A 17,607-nucleotide genomic window follows, 5' to 3' on the forward strand; every position below is an offset into this window, starting at 1 on the left:
TCTGAATGGGAGCTGGGGAGATTCTCCCCCTCCACTTGGGCTCCAGCTTGGCTATATCCCTGGGAGGCTGGGAAGGCCCTGAGGTACCAGCTGGTTGTGGCAGAGCCTTATTTCCCTTAAAGGGGCAGTGGTATAAGAAGTCAGAAGAAACTTCTCTATGAGCCTAAAAAGCACCATTTCCCTGTGTAGGGCTTCCTATCAATACAGCATGATCTAGTCCCAGAAGACATGCCTCTTACCTTGGCAGTCTGGCCTGTTCGGAACCGTTCAAACCTACACGACACAAAAGACCCCAGTCAAAAGGTCAAATTGACACAGTCCCCAGAAAACCCCTAGGAGGTTTTGAAATCACAGGTTGCTACCAGGGTGATGAGATATACTGGTCCTCCCTAACAGATCCAGGGCATCCTTACTGTCCCCCGTCACCTCTAACCCAGCCGTCTTTCAACTTGCACAAGGGTTGGATAGGATCAGTTATAGGGCCACCCTGTAAGTGTCAGCAAGAAACAACCGACAAGAACACAGAGAAAAGAAAGGGACACTCAGCAAGCAGAGGGGAGTGCTGCTTTGTCAAGTGTCCCAGTTATCCACCTACTCCACACTTGGGGAATGTGTGGGTAGCTCTCCAAGATGGCCACTTGTCTCTAACCCTGACTACCAAGGGGCTGAGGAGATGGATGGAGAAGACCTTAGTGTGCACTCTGTTGGAGTTGTGGCCTGGTGTAAAGGACATCATTTCTGAATTCATCTTCTGGTCTAACGTCTCTGGGCACCTGCCTGCCAGCTCAGGTGATGACTTAGTTGAGAAAATGAGTAGCAGTGGCTGGCACTGGAACAAACTGGTGAATTAGGGGCTTAATGCTAGGGTATTGGGGGTCTACCACACAAGATGGCGAGAAGGAGGTCCTACATTCTACTGGGCTAATGAACGGGACAAGGTGGTCAGTTGTTGGTCTCAGGGGCCCAGGGCCCTCTCAACGGACTGCAAACCACAGGGCAAGTGGGGAAAGACAGAAAAGAGGCCCACAGAGTGGGAGGCGGACAGACAATAAACCGTTTCCAGGCAAGCAGAGGGCTTTGCTGCCTGCTTTCATGACCCCTTACTACCCAGGTGTCTCAGTGATGGGCAGGGAGCTCAAGGCACATGCCCCTGGTAGCCTGCTGGTGCCTGAACAGGGAAAATGACTGTGGACTACCGTTCATGGCGCAGAAACACATTGTTGAGGTTGTCATTGACCATGAGAAGTTCCTCGGTCAGCTGCTCATTGGAGATGCGTGGGATGAGCTCCAGAACCCGCTGCTGCATGGCGCGGCAGGTGCGGTTCAGTTCCTGCAGGGAGAAGTGGGACATTGAGGCCACACTACAGGACAAGGCTCTCCCTCATGGATGGTATTTCAGTCTGGGCCTGTCCTGGAGGAAGGTCTTCAAGGCACCACACAACAGCCTTTGGGGTTCTACAAACCTGTTTTCAAGATCACTTCTCAGGGTGTTACAGTGTAACTACATTCTTTAATTGTGAGATGGGGTCTTACTATGTTGCCTAGGCTGGTCTGGAGCTCCTGGCCTCAAGTGATCCACAGCTTCTGGAGGTTTCACACTAACATTTAAAGTACAGGAACCCATCATGTTAATGATTCTGCCAGTTTAATGAGAGTGCACGCAGACTGAAGAGTCACATTTCTGCCAACATGTTTGCTTCCTTAAAAAAAACTTCAGACTTTCTGGGCGTGGTGGCACACACCTTTTATCCCAGCACTTGGGAGGCAGAGGCAGAGGCAGGCAGATCTCTGTGAGTTCAAGGGCAGCCTGGTCTACAAAGCCAGTTCCAGGACAGCCAGGGCTGTTACACAGAAAAACCCTGTCTCGAAAACCAAAACAACAACAAAAACCAAACAAACCTCAGACTCCTGGACCAGCTGGTCTGGCACATGTGGTGAAGCAGCACAAACAAAGAGACAGTCTCAGACAGAGTGGAAGAGAGGACCAACTCTCTGCAGCTGTTCTCTGACTTCTATATGCATGCCACGGTATTCACGTGTCCTCACTCTTACACACACCATGCACAAAAAAACGCTCACCAAAGGGAAGAACAAAAGAGGGTGACGGTGATGACAGGCCTGAGGATGGGGCTGGGGGTGTATGAACAAGTCATGATTTCTGTTACCCCACATATCCCGATTTTGAGTCTTTGCCTCATTATTCTCATTGACTGACTTTGTTTTTTCTTTTGACAAACTTGTTTGGGGACAGTTTTTCAGGTGCACTGCAGAGCTGCTGCAGTGATGGCCCCGAGGCCCCGTGTGTCTTCACCCGGTTAGACACTGATCCAAACGAAGGCATCAACATCGGCATTGACTAAACTGCGTGTTCATGTTTTGTCACTTTTTCTGCTAACATCTGTTCTCTGTTTCTGGATCCTACACTGCATTTAGTCTTCATGTTACTGATTGACTTTCAATCACAGTTAAATTTGCTTTGGAAAAAGAAAAATATTAAGAGGCTGGGTGTGAGGCTAGTAACCCTGGCAGTCAGTGGCCAAGGCAGGGGAATGGAGAACACTCAAGACTGGCTTTGGCTGCATAATGAGACCTTGACTCAAAAATAAAGAAAAAGATAAAACTTCCTTTGGTTTATAGACAACTGGTAAGGCTGGTCACTTCTTCCCCCAGTGCCTGTCACGTGACCATGGCCCCTGGCCACATGCCAGCATACTTTCTCTTGTGGGGATCAAAGATGAGGCTCTGTACCAATCTTTGGCTTCCTGTAGACCTTGTTCCCTACCCACTCCTAAGTCAGGCCTCCTTCATTTTTTTCATCTGCTCAGGGTGACTTTCAACATCCCTGGGCTCCCTTCTCTTCCTCCCATGATGAAGCACACCTGAGGATTAGTCTCTGCTTCCTAATGGGTCTCTCCGGACAGCAGAAGAACACAGCTTGAAGCTGTTGCTCCAAGTCACAAATCCCAACTTTGCTACCTATCAGCCACATGACCCTAGGCATGTTACATGACCTCTCTTTGCCTTAGTGTCCTGATCTGGTGAATGGGTGCAGTCAGGGCTATGAGTGAATGTATATCAAGTACCTACATTGAGCTTGACACATGCAGTGCACCCAGTGGGCACTGACTCTGTGTCACCCTGCCAGCTTGCTCCAGCCTTCTGAGTATCTCAGACTGCACATATCCAGATGGACATGGCCTGGGACAAATACAACTAACAACAATCCTTCATCAACCCTTTTCTTCATCTAGTCCTCACATTCAAGAGTCCACTCAGCTAAGATAGTCCTAGTGTGTCCTCCTCCATCCTCCCATCCTCCCAAGTATACAGATCTCTTAGCAGTCACAGGGACATAAAGACCAGGCTGGTAGGAGGGCGGTGCATGAACAGCACACTGAGCATTCTGCACACACAACATTTTGTCCCTCCATGCACTCTGGAGACTCCTAAGCTTTGGCGGTTGCTTCCCTGAGTGGCCTCCACAGGAAGAAGGCAGCCTAGCTCCCTTCACTCCAGTACCCCACCCCATATGTGGACAGGATCAGGTGAATATCACATGACACCTGGGAGCAAAATCCAGCATTTCCCACTTGCCTCAGCTCCCCAAGATCAGATGCTCACTCCTCTCAAAGCTCACATTGCTCTGTGCCTCTGCTTGTTCCCTCAAATGCTGTGAAAGGTGGAAATCAGCCCTTCCAGCTTTTTGAAGTACTGTTCATGCTATCAGTACTGGGTGTAGGACTACGTTTCACATGTACTATCTCATTTAATTATCATCTCCCACTTGTATCAAAGCAGCCACAGAGATGGAGAAAATGGGGGGCTATTTTGTTCAAGCTGGAAAGCAGCAGAATTAAGATCTAAATTCCCATCTGATGCAAATCCAAGGTTCCTCTCTGTAATATTTTCTGTTGCCTCAGGGCTCCCAGCAAAACCAAAAGATTGCAGTGTGGGCAGGAAGAAGCAGGTATGGATGCACACAGGGGCACCTGGGTGGGGCTGAACCTGTAGGCAGGCTGTTTGCTCACCTGTAGTAGTTCTAGGTCTGCAGGCTCTACCTGGGTGGGCACCAACTCTGTCAACATCTCCGACATCACTCGCACATTTCCACTCACCATCTCCAGCTCACTGCGCAGCTTCCCAATCTGAAATGCAGCATAATAAGGGGAGAGAAGCCAGAATTTAGAGCCCATGCTGCTCCAACAGACGTGTAGCCCAAGAACTGCCCCACCAACACCTTCTCCGCACAGCTTCTCTCCTGACTTCTGGGGACGGTCTATACTTAAGAGCCAGCAGAGGGTGCATCCCACCACACAGCCCCCTCACAGAGGTGCTACCAACCGCTGCCATCTCCAAACCAGGAGCCAGGTGCAGGGAGGAGGTTGGAAGAAGTGTGACAATCGGAGGGGAATAAGCCGGTGAGTGTGGTTGCCAGCATCTTTCGGGGCCAAGATGGCAATTAATGAGGCTCTAGGGAGTGGCAGTTCTCCCAAGGGAGTGGGAAAGTTGTAGGCCCCTTGTGTCTTGGAGGACAGAGTGGGTTCTATGTCTTTCCCTCCATTAAGAGAACTGGGGTTCTTTCTTGTCTCTGGTCCATGTTTGGGCCCAGGCTCATCCAAAAAAAAAAAAAAAAAAAAAAAAATATGTTCCAGGCCTGCTATCCACTTGAACATGAAACTCAGATCCTATACTTGTACTAGTAGTCAAAGGGAGTCAAGGTTCCAGGCCTGGGGACACATAACAATGAAGGTGGTCAGAGTCCTCAAACAGATTAAGTTGTGAGGAGCACTGTATAGTATCTTTTGTGAACCCCAAGGAACTTTGTATGCTCATGACACTGTGTCCACTTTGAATGCTGAGAATCATATGAAGGCTCCCCCAAATGTATCTGGATCAAGACTTTCTTATAATGGGATAGCTCATGAGTCTAGTGGCTAGAAGAGTACATTTTGGGAAATACTGGTATATTCTAAATTGTGTGACTAAGTGCCAAGCAGTGAACACATACCATCACAAGTAGGCTCAGCCACCTTTAAAGAGCTTGAGGATGAAGAAACAGGCATGCAGAGACAAGTACTATATCCACTGAAGTTGACCAACAGCACACCCCACAGTGCCAGGCAGGATGACTTGTTTAATAACTTTCTCGGTGTGAGTGGACAAGCTGTTCATCACCAATTTGCCACATCCAAACCCAAAGGGACCTAACCACAAAGGAGCCTAGGAGTTACATCACTAAACTACAACATCTTAACATGCCCCAAGAGGGAAAAGGGGCTATGAAATCAAACAAAAATACTCAGTTTTGTTTAGCAAGAACCTTCTAAGAGCACTAAAGTAATCAATCAGTCTTAATATACAGACATTAGGAATACTAGTTAAAACCAGAAGCAAGGTAGAGAATTGTTTTTGACAGGAGGGTAATTTTACAGTTTTGTAGGCTTTAATTACTTCTTAGCATGCCAACCTTCTCTAGTCATGTTTGCTGTGGTGCTCGGTTTCATAACTTGCTATAAGATATCATGGACATTTCTCTGTGGGGCTGAGACTGTGCACTGCATACAAGTGGTCAGGAAACAGTTCTTTAGAATGAAGCTTCTCATCTGCATCATGTTTGTGAATCTTTACCTCCAGCACACTTAGCAGCTAAGTGAAGTATGCTTCACTGATGATGGTCTAAGGTCTGTGAAGGCCTCAAGTCCAGCCCAGTACCACATCTCAAGGGACCGATGATCTAGATTATAGCCACCTGGTCTGGGGCAGGTGACTCTCTAGAGCTAACCCCAGGCTAGGGAAACTTCCCCAGACTCTTATGCTAGGCCTCCAAGCTTCTCCGTGAGGCATGTGGGAGGCCTCAGTGTAGTCTTTCTCATTTTGTGCATCTCTCTCTCTCCTGTCTTCTCTCTCTTTCTCTCTCTTACTCCTTCCCTCTCTCCCTCCCTCTCTTCCCTCTCTTTCTGAGACAGGGTTTTACTATGAAGCCCTGAACTCACACAGATCCATCTACCTCTATCTCCCAATGCTGGGATTGAAGGTATGTCACGAACCCCAGCAAGCATATAGATCCTTTAAGGTGTCCTCAACCAGAATCTCAATTCAGATGAAATTCTCTGTGAGCCCATTACCACAGTGGAGTGGCCCAAGTGAAAGGGACTGCTTCCCTGCTGCTGGCCATTTCCTCTCCTTGGTGCTCCACAGAGGGCTCCATGGAAGGAAGAGTTTGGAAAATGACAGAGGTACTGGACTGCATTCCAGTACAGACAGATTGGAACTGGAATCTCGGCTGATTCTGATGAGCCGTGTGATTTTGAGGGGATTTTTTATTTTATTTATTTATTTTTTAAAGATTTATTTATTTATTTATTATATACACAGAAGAGGGCACCAGATCTCATTACAGATGGCTGTGAGCCACCATGTGGGTGCTGGGAATTGAACTCAGGACCTCTGGAAGAGCAGTCGGTGCTCTTAACCTCTGAGCCATTTCCCCAGCCCCTGAGTGAATGGATTTATCTATCTAAATCTTATCCTGAACACAGGAAGAACAGTATTCATCTGTGGGCTTCTGGGAGGACAAAGGAATTTCTGGTGCTAAGGGCCATATCCACTGCCTCCCTGGACCTTGTCTGTGTACCTGCTCAGGAGTTGGCATGATGGGTGAGTCACCGGGGAGAACAGCTGGAGTGGGCAGAGGGGTGGTATGCTGGCTCAGGTCTCCTCGCTGACTGGTGTCAGAGCCCACAGAGTTCTGTCCGGATGGTGTCTCTGAGTTAAACACAGTCTAGGGGGCAAAAGACAGGGTAAGTGAAGCCCTCCTGGAAGGGCACTGTAGGCCCTCAGAATAACTCCTGCCCCACTCAAAGTTCTCCTCACCCTCTGGGGTGTGTGGATGGGTGACAGCATGTCCAGGTCAGTCATGGGGAACTCCAGGCCCTTCCTTCGCAGGTCCTCGTAGACAGCAACGACACCTGTCAAATCAGGCGAGCTGCGGAACGCGTCAGCCCAGGACTGAGAGGGGACAAGGGGACATGGCCGGTAACCACTGCTCACCTTCTTTTCTGTGAGCCTTCCCCACCCTGGCACTTAGGCAGAGGACAAAAGTGCTTCCCTCCCCTTCCTTCTGCACCAGGGTCAGCAGACAGTGCTAAGGCCTGCTGCACACATAAGCAGTCGACCAGCAGAGAGAGGAACACTAGCCCCGGCACTCCCCATCCCCTTGAGGTCACTAAGCCTCTCCACCCTGTCAAAGAGAAGAGCGCACCTGGATGAGGTTCAACACCTTGTCATGCACGATGGTGGGTGGATTGTTCTTTGGCAGGATGGTCCTCACCAGCACACTCTCTACAAAGTCCTGGCTGGCCACCAGTACATGGAAGCGGTGTCCGCAATTCTTAACACATGTTTCCAAGACCTGTAGGTCAAGGTGCCAAGAGAGTACTCCATCAGAGGAGAGGAAATGGGCTGCCACTCCAGTGAGGCTCCTCTTCTATCCCAGAGGGAAGCCGAGCAGAGAAGAGGAGGCTTCCAGAAGGGATCTTCTAGGACATGGGGATGGGAGCAGTGCTACATCTGGGGGCTTCCCTCCTCTTAGACTGCGACATACAGAATGATGTGACAGACAGGACTCCCTTCCTGCTAGACCAGGGCCTGTTATAACATAACCCTACTTTTTAGATCACATGATCTAGAGCAGTGGTTTTCAATTTCCTAATGCTGCTACAACCATTTAATACAATTCCTCATGTTGTGGTGACTCTCAACTATAAAAATCATTTTCATTGCTACTCCATAACTGTAATTTTGCTGTTTTATGAATTGTAATGTAAATATCTGATACATGGGATATCTGATGTGTGACCCCTGTGAAAGGTTCATTAGACTCCCAAGGAGCCCTGAGTCACAGGTTGAGAAACACTGGCCTAGAGTGTCAGATGTTCTCCAGGAGGAATTGGAGACAACTTGAGCTTCCCCTATTGGTAGGTAACATTATGACTCAAGGACCAAGCACCAACCTTCTCTCCCCATGACCTAGCAGGAGCTGCCTGTGCTTTGCAGGGAAGCAGGACCATCTGGATCTAAGCACCACATGGTAGAGGCATGGACAGGGTGTTCTCCCACCTACTCCCTAGCCAGGCTGTCCTAAAGACAGGATGGATGCCTGGTGCTTGGCCCATGTTGGCCTGGCTCAGTGCTATGGCCAATGCTGTTCTTAGATACTGGCATTTGCTTTATGTTCATGTTTCAGAGTGCAGTTTTAGAGGGAAGTGGCCCCAGTATGTCTACTCCCCTAACTCAGGTTAGGAACTCCTTTCCAGCTCCCTTGCTTTGTCATCTACCTCTACCAACAGCATGGGTCTTCCCCGTGGTGCTTTTCTTCCTCGTCCTCAGAGGAGGAATTCAAGCATGGGTGGGAGTCCCACTGGACCTAACTGAGGAGAAGCAACTTTCAGCAGACCATGGTCTAGCCATGGGAGATCATGGAGGGATGGACAGACAGACTCACCGTGAGGGCCAACATGACCTCATGGAAATTCTTATTCCCCACAATTCGCTTCTTTACTGCTCGGAACGCATCTTTGGGGCTGGTAAAAAGGACAAAAAGAATGATGGGCTTAGGCATAGAATCCTCTTTCCTAACACAGAAGGCTAAGGGCCCAAGCTCAGGAGGCTCTGCAAAGCTGGAAGGCTGGATAGGATCTTCCCTCCTCCCTATGCCTGACCTGTGTGCCAGGTTCTGATCACACCAGGATACTGCTGCCACCATGGCCTTCTCAGTCCAAGCACTAGGTAGACCCTGGGCCTCCCATCACAGACTCATGTTGGGCAAGGTATGAGTGCTTGTCAAAAATACAGAATCCCAGGCCTTTCTTAGCTGACAGTATCAGAATCCAACAAGTAGGGCAGTCCCATAATTTGCTATTTCTCATGTACCCCACAGTTCCTAGGGCCTTCTGGGTATTGATGCTAAGAACAAATGGGCTACAGGCAGAGTGTTCTAATGCCACATTTTGGACAGTTCCACAATCCATCTTCCTGTCAAGTTTAACCAAGCACTTGTGTGTACGTGTATGTGTGTGTATGTGTACATGTGTGCACATACACTACTTCTAAGGATTCTGGGATAACTGAAGGAAGAAGTAGTCTTGAGGAAGAATGGAGTAGGGTCTAAAAGACACTCAAGGAGGTAGCCAACCATAAAGAATGGGGAGGACAAGTTGGAGGACAGCCAGAGAGTGGGTTCAGGTGCAGGGAGAGCTTGGTGGGGAGAAGCTGCTTTGGAAGGACAGAGAGGAGACAACAGTGTAGAGGAGATGGAGGGTCAGGAGCCTGGATGCGCCTACATACAGCAGGTGGCCACAGAGAGCCTGCGGTCACCTATCCTCCCTGTCCCACCTGCTGACTACTCCTTTCCTAGCACTGCCAGAGCTGCTCTGCCCCGAAGGCTTTTGTTGGACCCTGCCTGTGCTCCAAACCCAAGGGAAGGCCTAGTGATCCGTGAAACTCCCAAGGGGCTTTCCCTCCAGTGCATCCTGTCTGGAAACACTAACCTATCCAGGCAGAGAAGACAGCTCCTAGAGAGCAAGCAGATGACTTTCAGCAGAGTGGGCCCACTGCAGGTGCCCGGGCAGAGAGGCTTTGAAGTTTATTCTGACTCTGCTTGTCTGTCAGTGCTGACCTTTAAGGGCCACACTGGGGCAGTATGGAATCCTGGTAAGATCCTTAGCAGAAGTAAAGGCAGAGGCCTCCAGGATGGGATCCCACATGCAGGCAAAGCTGTGCAGGTGGGTCAGTGCTACAGTGGAGAGGCTAGGGCAGGTATAGGAGCCTGTCCAGAAGGGTGAGAACAACCTGTACTCAGAACCTCGCACAGCTCCCTGACTTTCCCTGGCCAGTTCCAGGGGCAGCAGGCTTCAGTTCTTGATGTCAGCAGTGCTATATTGTTTGGATCCTGAGTGTCCCCCCAAAACCCACATGTTTAAAAAATGCTTTCATCCTCACAGCAGCACTGCTGAGACACTACAGAAACTTTGAGGTGGGGCCTAGGCTGGAGGCAGTGCTTGTCTAGCATGTGCAAAGGCCCTGGGTTCCATCCAAAGTGTGGTAGATAAATGGGGAGGGGGGAAGCTAGAACCTGCTGAGTGGTCTTTTTGTCATCAGAGATGTGACTTTAAAGGGCACCATGGAACCCTGGTCCCTGTCACTCTTCTTTTGTTCCCTGGCCATGAGGTGTGTGGTTGTAGCTCATCACACACTTCTTATGATGTACAACATCAAGACTGTGAGGCAAAATAAAAACTTCTGCTTCAGCTCCATAGTGAATTTGAGGCCAGTGAGATTCTGTCTCAAAAACAAACAAACAAACAAACAAACAAACCAAATCAAAACTGAGATAAACATTTTCTCTTTATAAGCGGATCATCTCAAGAACATTGTTATAGTTATGAAAAGCTGATTGACACAGTTGCTGACCTGTGGACCATTTTAGTGCTTGAAGTTACTTACTCCTACTTATGGAGTGGCCTGGAGAAAAGGGAACAGCACTGGTAGTGGACCAGGTATGCACAGTGACACGTATAAAGTGTATGGCAATGGTATGAATCCACCAAAGACACAAAGTTTAGATAAGATTGGTGAGGCTAAGAGTCGTGCCTGTCATTGCTGACTGCTGGCTCCTCGATGCTTGGACAGTGTCTGGAACATTTAAAGTGCTCGAATGAACAGCTACACAGCCAATGAACTCTGAACACAGTGCTTCCCAAGTTCACCATGGAGACAGGAACACTGTCTGCAAAAATACTGCAGCAACTTAGGGCACACCATCCATAAAGCTGCCAGGCCTTTCCAGAGGCTCAGTAAGCATGTCTGCCTGTCTTCTCTCCTGGTGGTGCTGACATCTGTCCAGGTGCACCCCGCTCTCACTCCGAATCTAGATGCAGATGTGTGAGTAAGTCACACAGCACAACTGAGTCTCCCCCAGTTCTCCCTGCACTCCTTGCCTCCTGCCCCTTTGCTTCAGTCTGCACTTGACTGGAAGGACGTCCTCATCTGGCTGCACTCCCTGCCTGGCATGACTAGCCACCCTGCACCTCACCCTACTTTCTGCTCCATTCAAGGACTTAGGCTAGAGTTTTGGCAGGATTTAACAGAGTTCTGCCTTTGAGGAAAAAGTCCTGGGGAGGTAATGCAATTTGTCCATGGTCCCATCACACAGTTGGCCTGCATGCATTAGGCAGAGGAAGACAGAAATCCAATACCTCTCCCATACCATGTGCTTTGACTGGGCTCAGCATTCTGAGCAAACGCCAGGGCCCCACACCTGGTTGCCTGAAGGTACCCACTCTGATCTACAGCTCTGCTCTGCTTCACTGACTGCCCTCTGTGAACTCCCTGGTGGCCCTGCTGGTTGCTAATCTTAGGGAAGAGAAAGTATGTTCTTGCTTTTTGAGAAAATCTGGCTGTCCTAGGACTCCAGCTCTCAGCATGCAGAAAGGCACTGTGAATCTTCAGCTGGCTTTGTTTGTTCCAGGGAGGTGATGCACCAAGGCAGGGGCTCAAGATCTGTGTGCCATCTGGGCTGCTGTTCAGAGACACTGTGTGTATCACAGCACCTAGGGGCCAGGTGGCCACACACTGTACCTTTTTTTTTTTTTTTTTTTTTTCCAATACAGGGTTTCTCTATGTGGCCCTGGTCATCCTGGAATTCGTTCTGTTGACCTGGCTGGCATTGAACTCAAGAGATTTGTCTGCCTCTGCCTCCCAAGTGCTGGGATTAAAATTGTGGGTCATCACTGCCTGGCTCACACTGTGTCTTTGAACTTCACAATTCTGAGCTTTTCATCCACCTGATGAAGGCAGTGGACTGGATTATGGTCTAAAGATGTTTAAAATGCCATGCTGTTGTTTAGCATGGGAGCAGGATACTGCACAGCAGGGTTAGACTTTGTGACCACAACAGTAGAGGGCTGGGGAGGATCATCTGGTGGGACACAGGTATGAATCAGTGCTGGTGTGTACTACGTTATAGTTGGCTGTCACAGCCTGTATCACCTCCCACACCCCCCCCCCTCTCAGGGCCCTTACCCTTCCTCGGTCTCGTTGATGATGTCACAGATCTCCATGTTGAGGGCCCAGTCCTCACTCTGCAGGGAGCCATCTGTAGCTTTCTCTGTGAAGAAACTGTGAGTCACAAAGGTATGCGGAGTCCTCTATGGGCAGACCCAAAATAGTGGAGAAGGGAACAGATAAGACAGAAGATCATGTCTGCTTTCTGGGCACCCAGGTTTATATACTGTCCTACTTGTCATTGGATTGTACCAGCCATGTGAGGCCAGAAGTGTCCTTCCTTGTTCATGGATAAGAAAACTGTGGCTCAGAGAGTCATAAGTGGATAAAGGGGCCAAGAACTGAGGCAGGCCTGGCCTCAGAGGGCTTGTTTGTAACAGGCTAGCAGAGATCATGTATTGCTTTATTTGTATAGGTAATATGCTCTTCTTCACTTCATATTATCCTTTGAGTTGGAAGTAGTCATGTGGTTTAAAAGGTAAAATGTTCCAAAGAAGTATTCAATGGGGAGCAACTACCTCTGTCCTTGCCCTAGGTCTCATTTCTTACAGGCCCCCACATGACACTCGCACTCTGTTTTACCTCCTGTCATGCCTGAGTTGGCATAGCAAATGTATGTATTTTTACCACATGAAAGCTATGTGACAGTTTCTTCTGCTCTCTCCTGGGGCATTCTTTCCATGCCACCTTGAGGCAGTTTCTCTCTGTAGATTGGGTCAATGAAAGAACAGTTTCAAGGGCAGGCAATGTCCAAATGGCACTTTCTCAGAATGGCTGTGCAGTGACGGCTGGCTGAGGACTAGTCTTTTCCTTCTGGAGCCTGAATGCAGGGTCTCATGTGCAGCAGAATATTATTTTAAGGAGTGTTACTTTTGTTTATGTTGCATTTGTTTAACTCTGTGAAGCTGTGTTACTTTGCCTGTATAAAACACCTGATGGTCTAATAAAGATCTGAATGGCCAATAGCGAGACAGGAGAGAAATAGGCGGGGCTGGCAGGCAGGGAGGATAAACAGAAGGAGAAATCTGGGAAGCCACAGGAGGATGACTCCAGGGGCATCCACCTAGCTGCACACACAACCAGTCATGGGAGTAAGAAACAAAGAAAGGTATTCAGGAATGGAAGGGGAAAAGCCAGAGGCAAAAGGTAGTCGGGATAACTAAGCCAAGCTAAGGCTGGGCATTCATAAGTAATAATGTGCCTCTATGAGTGATTTATTTGGGAGTTGGGTAGCGCCCTCCCCATCCCCCCACCCCCCACCACTAAGAGTAAAACAAAACAAAACAAATTCAGAAAAGACTAAAAACAAACAACACTCATCATGGATGGCAGGCAAGTGCTCTATCACTGAGTTACATTCCTTATCCAGTTCTTCCTTTTAAATTGATACGAAGTCATACCATATAAAATAATATCTTCAATTGTGTAATCAGTGGTACAGTCACAATGCTGTATAACCACTTCCACCTCTCATGGTATTTTCATGCTAGGGTGATCCTTAGGTTAAGATCTCTTAGTTAGGAACCAGCTACGAAGTTCTCAAGGCTTGTAATGGGTAGGTGAACATGGTGGCATGCACGTATAATCCCAGGACTTAGGAGGAAGAGGCAGAGGGACTGAGTGTTCAAGGTCAGCCTGGTGCTACACAGCAAGTCCAAATCCAACTAAGCTACATATCCATCTCAAAGAGCATTGATACGTGTTAAGTGAATGACAATCCAGGAACAGATAAAATGTGAGGACCTTCACCAACCCTCCATGCACACACACTACCATGTCTATTATTCAGACAGAACACACACACTTTGTTCCATCTCCTGTCATAGCAGATGTATTTTTCCACATGTAATCTGTGTGACAGGCTAACATTCAATATTCAGAGGGTGGAACCTTGGTGTTTGTCCAAATTCCCCTCCTCCTTAGCTATCTCCTCTGGCTTTCAGACTCTGGCTGTAGATGTGGTATACTCACACACCTGCTGATCAGCCAGTTTGGCTGGTGGTGTAATTTGTCTCACAAGGAACACGGTCTTTATTGCTGGGTGGTGCTGACAGCTTACCATTGTGTAGTTATTTGTAAGCCAGACCCATTCCAGGCACTGAGATGCCTGGTGGACAAAAAAGTACAGTTCTCGACCCATGGTATCCAGAACAGGCTCCAGTCTCAACAGGACTAGGAGAGGAAGAGCATGATCGCCACGTGACTGAATGGGACTCTTGCCTCTTCCAACCATCAGCAATGCCCCTGCTGGGCTGGGCAGGCAGCCTTCAGTTCTACCCTTGGTTCCTGCAGACAGACAGATGCTTGTGTGGCCCAAACATATGACAGGAGGCTGAGATAGAAGGGCAGTTGCTTTGCCACTGGCTTATGGCCAGGGGAGGAGGCCAGGAAGATTTCCCTTTAGAGGGCTGGAAGACAAGGCCTATTCTTTCCATAAATATCTACTGAGTGTGGCTTTTGTGCTCCACTTCTCATCTTGAGGCCAAGTGTCCCCTTGAGCAGGTTATGACTTGCTACAGAGGGCCTGGGAGCAGGGGCTGCTTAAACATGAAAACTTGCTCCTTTTCCACAGACTATACTCAGCCAGATGATCAGCAGGTATTGAGTCATCCTTGACCTCAGACCTATGTCTAATAGTCACAGTGTCCTGCCAATCCCACTTCCCAAGTTTGCATTGTGCCCATTCTCTTCTCTCTCCCTCCCCATGTCTACCCCTCCCATGAAAGTAACCATGCCCTTCCTGTGCTTCATGGCCTTCCAGGGTTCCCCAGTCTTTGCCTACAAAATACTTCTGTAATAATTTAACCTTTTGAGCTATATGTTACACAATCACGAGTGTAATTAGCTAGTTATATAAAACACAAGATTTAATTGTCACCCCATGTATTGTATACTACTACCTCATCTCACTAGTGAGGAAACCAAGACAGAGGAGTCAGCCCCTTAAAACAGCCACTCAGGCTGGCCACAGTGGTGCTCACCTTTAACCTCAGAGATCAGAGGCAGCTGATCTCTGTGAGTTGGAGGCAAGCTTGGTCAACAGAGCAAGACCATCCAGAGCTACATAGTCAGATCCTATCTCAATACAACAAAACCAAAACAAAACTCAAAACCCCAAAGACTCAGAACACAACAAAACACTAGCCATCCTATGATGAAGGGTGGCTGGTCTTTTGCAGCAAACTTGTCAGGCCTGCTTTGGTGCCTGGCTCTTCCTGGGGTCAGGACATGGCAAAGCATCCTCCTGACCTGCTTAGAGTTGTGCGCTCTGCCTTCTCCAACCCCAACCCTTCCAAGGCTCCTCTCAGCAGTCCTCTTGCTGCTGCTGCTGCTGGCCACTGGCACACCCTGGTAACTGAGCATCTTCTCCTGGGGAGAGAGCTGAAGTTTCAGAAGAGACATAGCCATGTGGGAAGGCCAGTGGCTGGGGATGGAAAGCTGGGAATCACAGGTGGGGATGAGGCTGGCCTGGTAGATGTGTGCAGACCACTGCTCCTCAATTCAGGTCCCTTGGGGACTGAGCAGTTACAGAATCCTGGACTTCCTTCTGACGTGCCCTGAGGAGAAGTGTCCTGTAAGTGTGGAATCTGAGAACAGTGGCATTATGTTTTGCTTTTGACCATGAAAGTAACTTGCTATTAAAAAAAAATTTTTTTTTGCCGGGTGGTGGTGGCACACACCTTTAATCCCAGCACTTGGGAGGCAGAGGCAGGTGTATCTCTGTGAGCTCGAAGCCAACCTGGGCTACCAAGTGAGTTCTAGGAAAGGTGCAAAGCTACACAGAGAAACCCTGTGTAGACCAGGCTGGCCTTGAACTCACACAGAAATCCACCTGCCTCTGCCTTCCAAGCACTGGCTGTGCCCAGCATAACTTGGTAATTTAAGAAGGTATTTTAAGTTAGTAACCCTAACATGGTCACTAGCTTCCTAGAGCACAATAATTGACTCCTCCACCTCTGGCTGCTGGCAGTGACTTTCAAGGGCTGCTGGGCAATGGCTCTTGTCTCCCAGCTCCTGCAGGTCTCTGCTGTCAATAAGGGCTTGCTAATTTTGCTTAGGGATAGCAGTCCTGTGGTCAGCAGCTTGTCCTGTGTTGGGACTAATGCAGGTATGTTCTGCCCAGAGGACCTTTGGTCTCTTGTCTGGCACAAATGCAACACTCCTCCATTTATAGTGACTTGAGCTGGGCAATGGCCTGGGCCTGCTGGCCATATCTCCTAACTCAAACATATTTGCCTATGGGTCAAAATGAGCAAGTTCCTGTATACATGTATCAGATCAGGTTGAGCCTGCCTGTTTCACAGCAGTGTGGCTTCTCAACCAGTCAATTGTCTCAGGCCAGGTGAAGGCTGTGATGATCATTGGGGTCTGACTGCAACTTGGGCCAAAGGAAAGGAATGAGCAACAGCCAAAGGTTGTGCTCCAGGCAGATGCTAGGTGCCTGTGCCTGCCCACCACCTTTTCACCTTCAGTGGTGACCTACAATCCCTGGCAGGACAGCTGCCTTCATGGTCCCAGAGGGGCCCTGCTCTGTCCCTTGGAACCATTCTGTAGGTGCTCAGTAGAGCTACAGACAGTATTAGAGCTAGGGCACATTGCCTTCCTGTTGCCACATCAGCTGTCTCCTCACCTGCACAGGCCAGAAGCTACCAAGTCTCTCACGACAGGGCCAGCTCTGGACCAGGTGCCATCACATGCCGAGGCCTAGACTGTCACTCCTACACCCTTCTCTTTTAATGCAATTCTAACTAGCACTCTTTTCTGTTGAAAAGTTATCTATAACCCTGCTACCAAGGGTCATAATCTGAACTCTTCAGAGGAACAATCAATACCGAGTCCCCACTTTTGGAACTCTTTTTCTTTCACATTCCTGGGTGCTGCCTGGAAGGTCATCCTTCATGTAGTCAGCCAGCCAGTTCACACACACACTCACTGGGCACAGTATGCACCAAACATAAGACTGAGAATGTCTTGCACATAGTGACACTCACTACCCTCAAAACAGTCTAGAACAACGGTGAGAACAGAGAGGGCTGTAACCTGTCCACAGCCACATGGTTGGTAAGCTGCAAAGCAGAGATTCACACTCCAAAAGGTCTGGTTCTCAAACACGCTCACTCTTTTTTGTTTAGAAAGAATCTTGCTTTTTTATTACCCTGGGTGACCTGGGACTTCCTCTGTAGACAAGGATGGCCTGGAGCTTACTCTGTAGAGAGGAATGTTTTACGATTTACTGTGTAGACTGGCTTGGGACTACTGTGTAGACAGGCTGCCTGATGCTCACTCTGTAGGCAGGGCTAGCCTGGGACTTGTATTGATCCTCCTGTCTTTGCTTCCCACCTAGATTACAGGCTCAAACAGACTGTAACCACTGTTACATGCCTCCCAAATACCTTGAAACATGTCCAGGCCCTGGGGATACCTTGGTGAGCAAGGCTAACAAAATCCTGCCATCAGCCAATGTGCATCCAATGGAGGTTATGGTGGGTAATGCAGAAAGCGAGGCTGAGTCAGCACATAGGCTGTGGGGCTAGGATGCAGAAG

At 48.8% G+C, this 17,607-nt stretch overlaps 1 protein-coding gene across 3 annotated transcripts in view; it reads right to left on the reverse strand.

Moving 5' to 3' along the window:
• Nucleotides 1-17,607, reverse strand: part of Tom1 (target of myb1 membrane trafficking protein) — a 37,542-nt gene that overhangs the window by 11,417 nt on the left and 8,518 nt on the right. Inside the window, exons 2-9 of one of the 3 annotated variants that reach the window (XM_006974950.4) lie at nucleotides 12,082-12,166; nucleotides 8,504-8,582; nucleotides 7,262-7,411; nucleotides 6,874-7,008; nucleotides 6,635-6,781; nucleotides 4,029-4,145; nucleotides 1,197-1,330; nucleotides 240-273 (exon numbers count right to left, since the gene is read on the reverse strand). In XM_006974950.4, the coding sequence (XP_006975012.1) occupies nucleotides 240-273; nucleotides 1,197-1,330; nucleotides 4,029-4,145; nucleotides 6,635-6,781; nucleotides 6,874-7,008; nucleotides 7,262-7,411; nucleotides 8,504-8,582; nucleotides 12,082-12,166 (881 nt within the window). Of the gene's footprint in view, nucleotides 1-239; nucleotides 274-1,196; nucleotides 1,331-4,028; nucleotides 4,146-6,634; nucleotides 6,782-6,873; nucleotides 7,009-7,261; nucleotides 7,412-8,503; nucleotides 8,583-12,081; nucleotides 12,167-17,607 lie in introns of those variants that run through there. The other 2 variants (XM_076571991.1, XM_076571992.1) reach the window with 2 other exon arrangements.

The sequence above is a fragment of the Peromyscus maniculatus genome, chromosome 5, assembly GCF_049852395.1.
Source record: "Peromyscus maniculatus bairdii isolate BWxNUB_F1_BW_parent chromosome 5, HU_Pman_BW_mat_3.1, whole genome shotgun sequence".
NCBI classification, from domain to species: domain Eukaryota; kingdom Metazoa; phylum Chordata; class Mammalia; order Rodentia; family Cricetidae; genus Peromyscus; species Peromyscus maniculatus.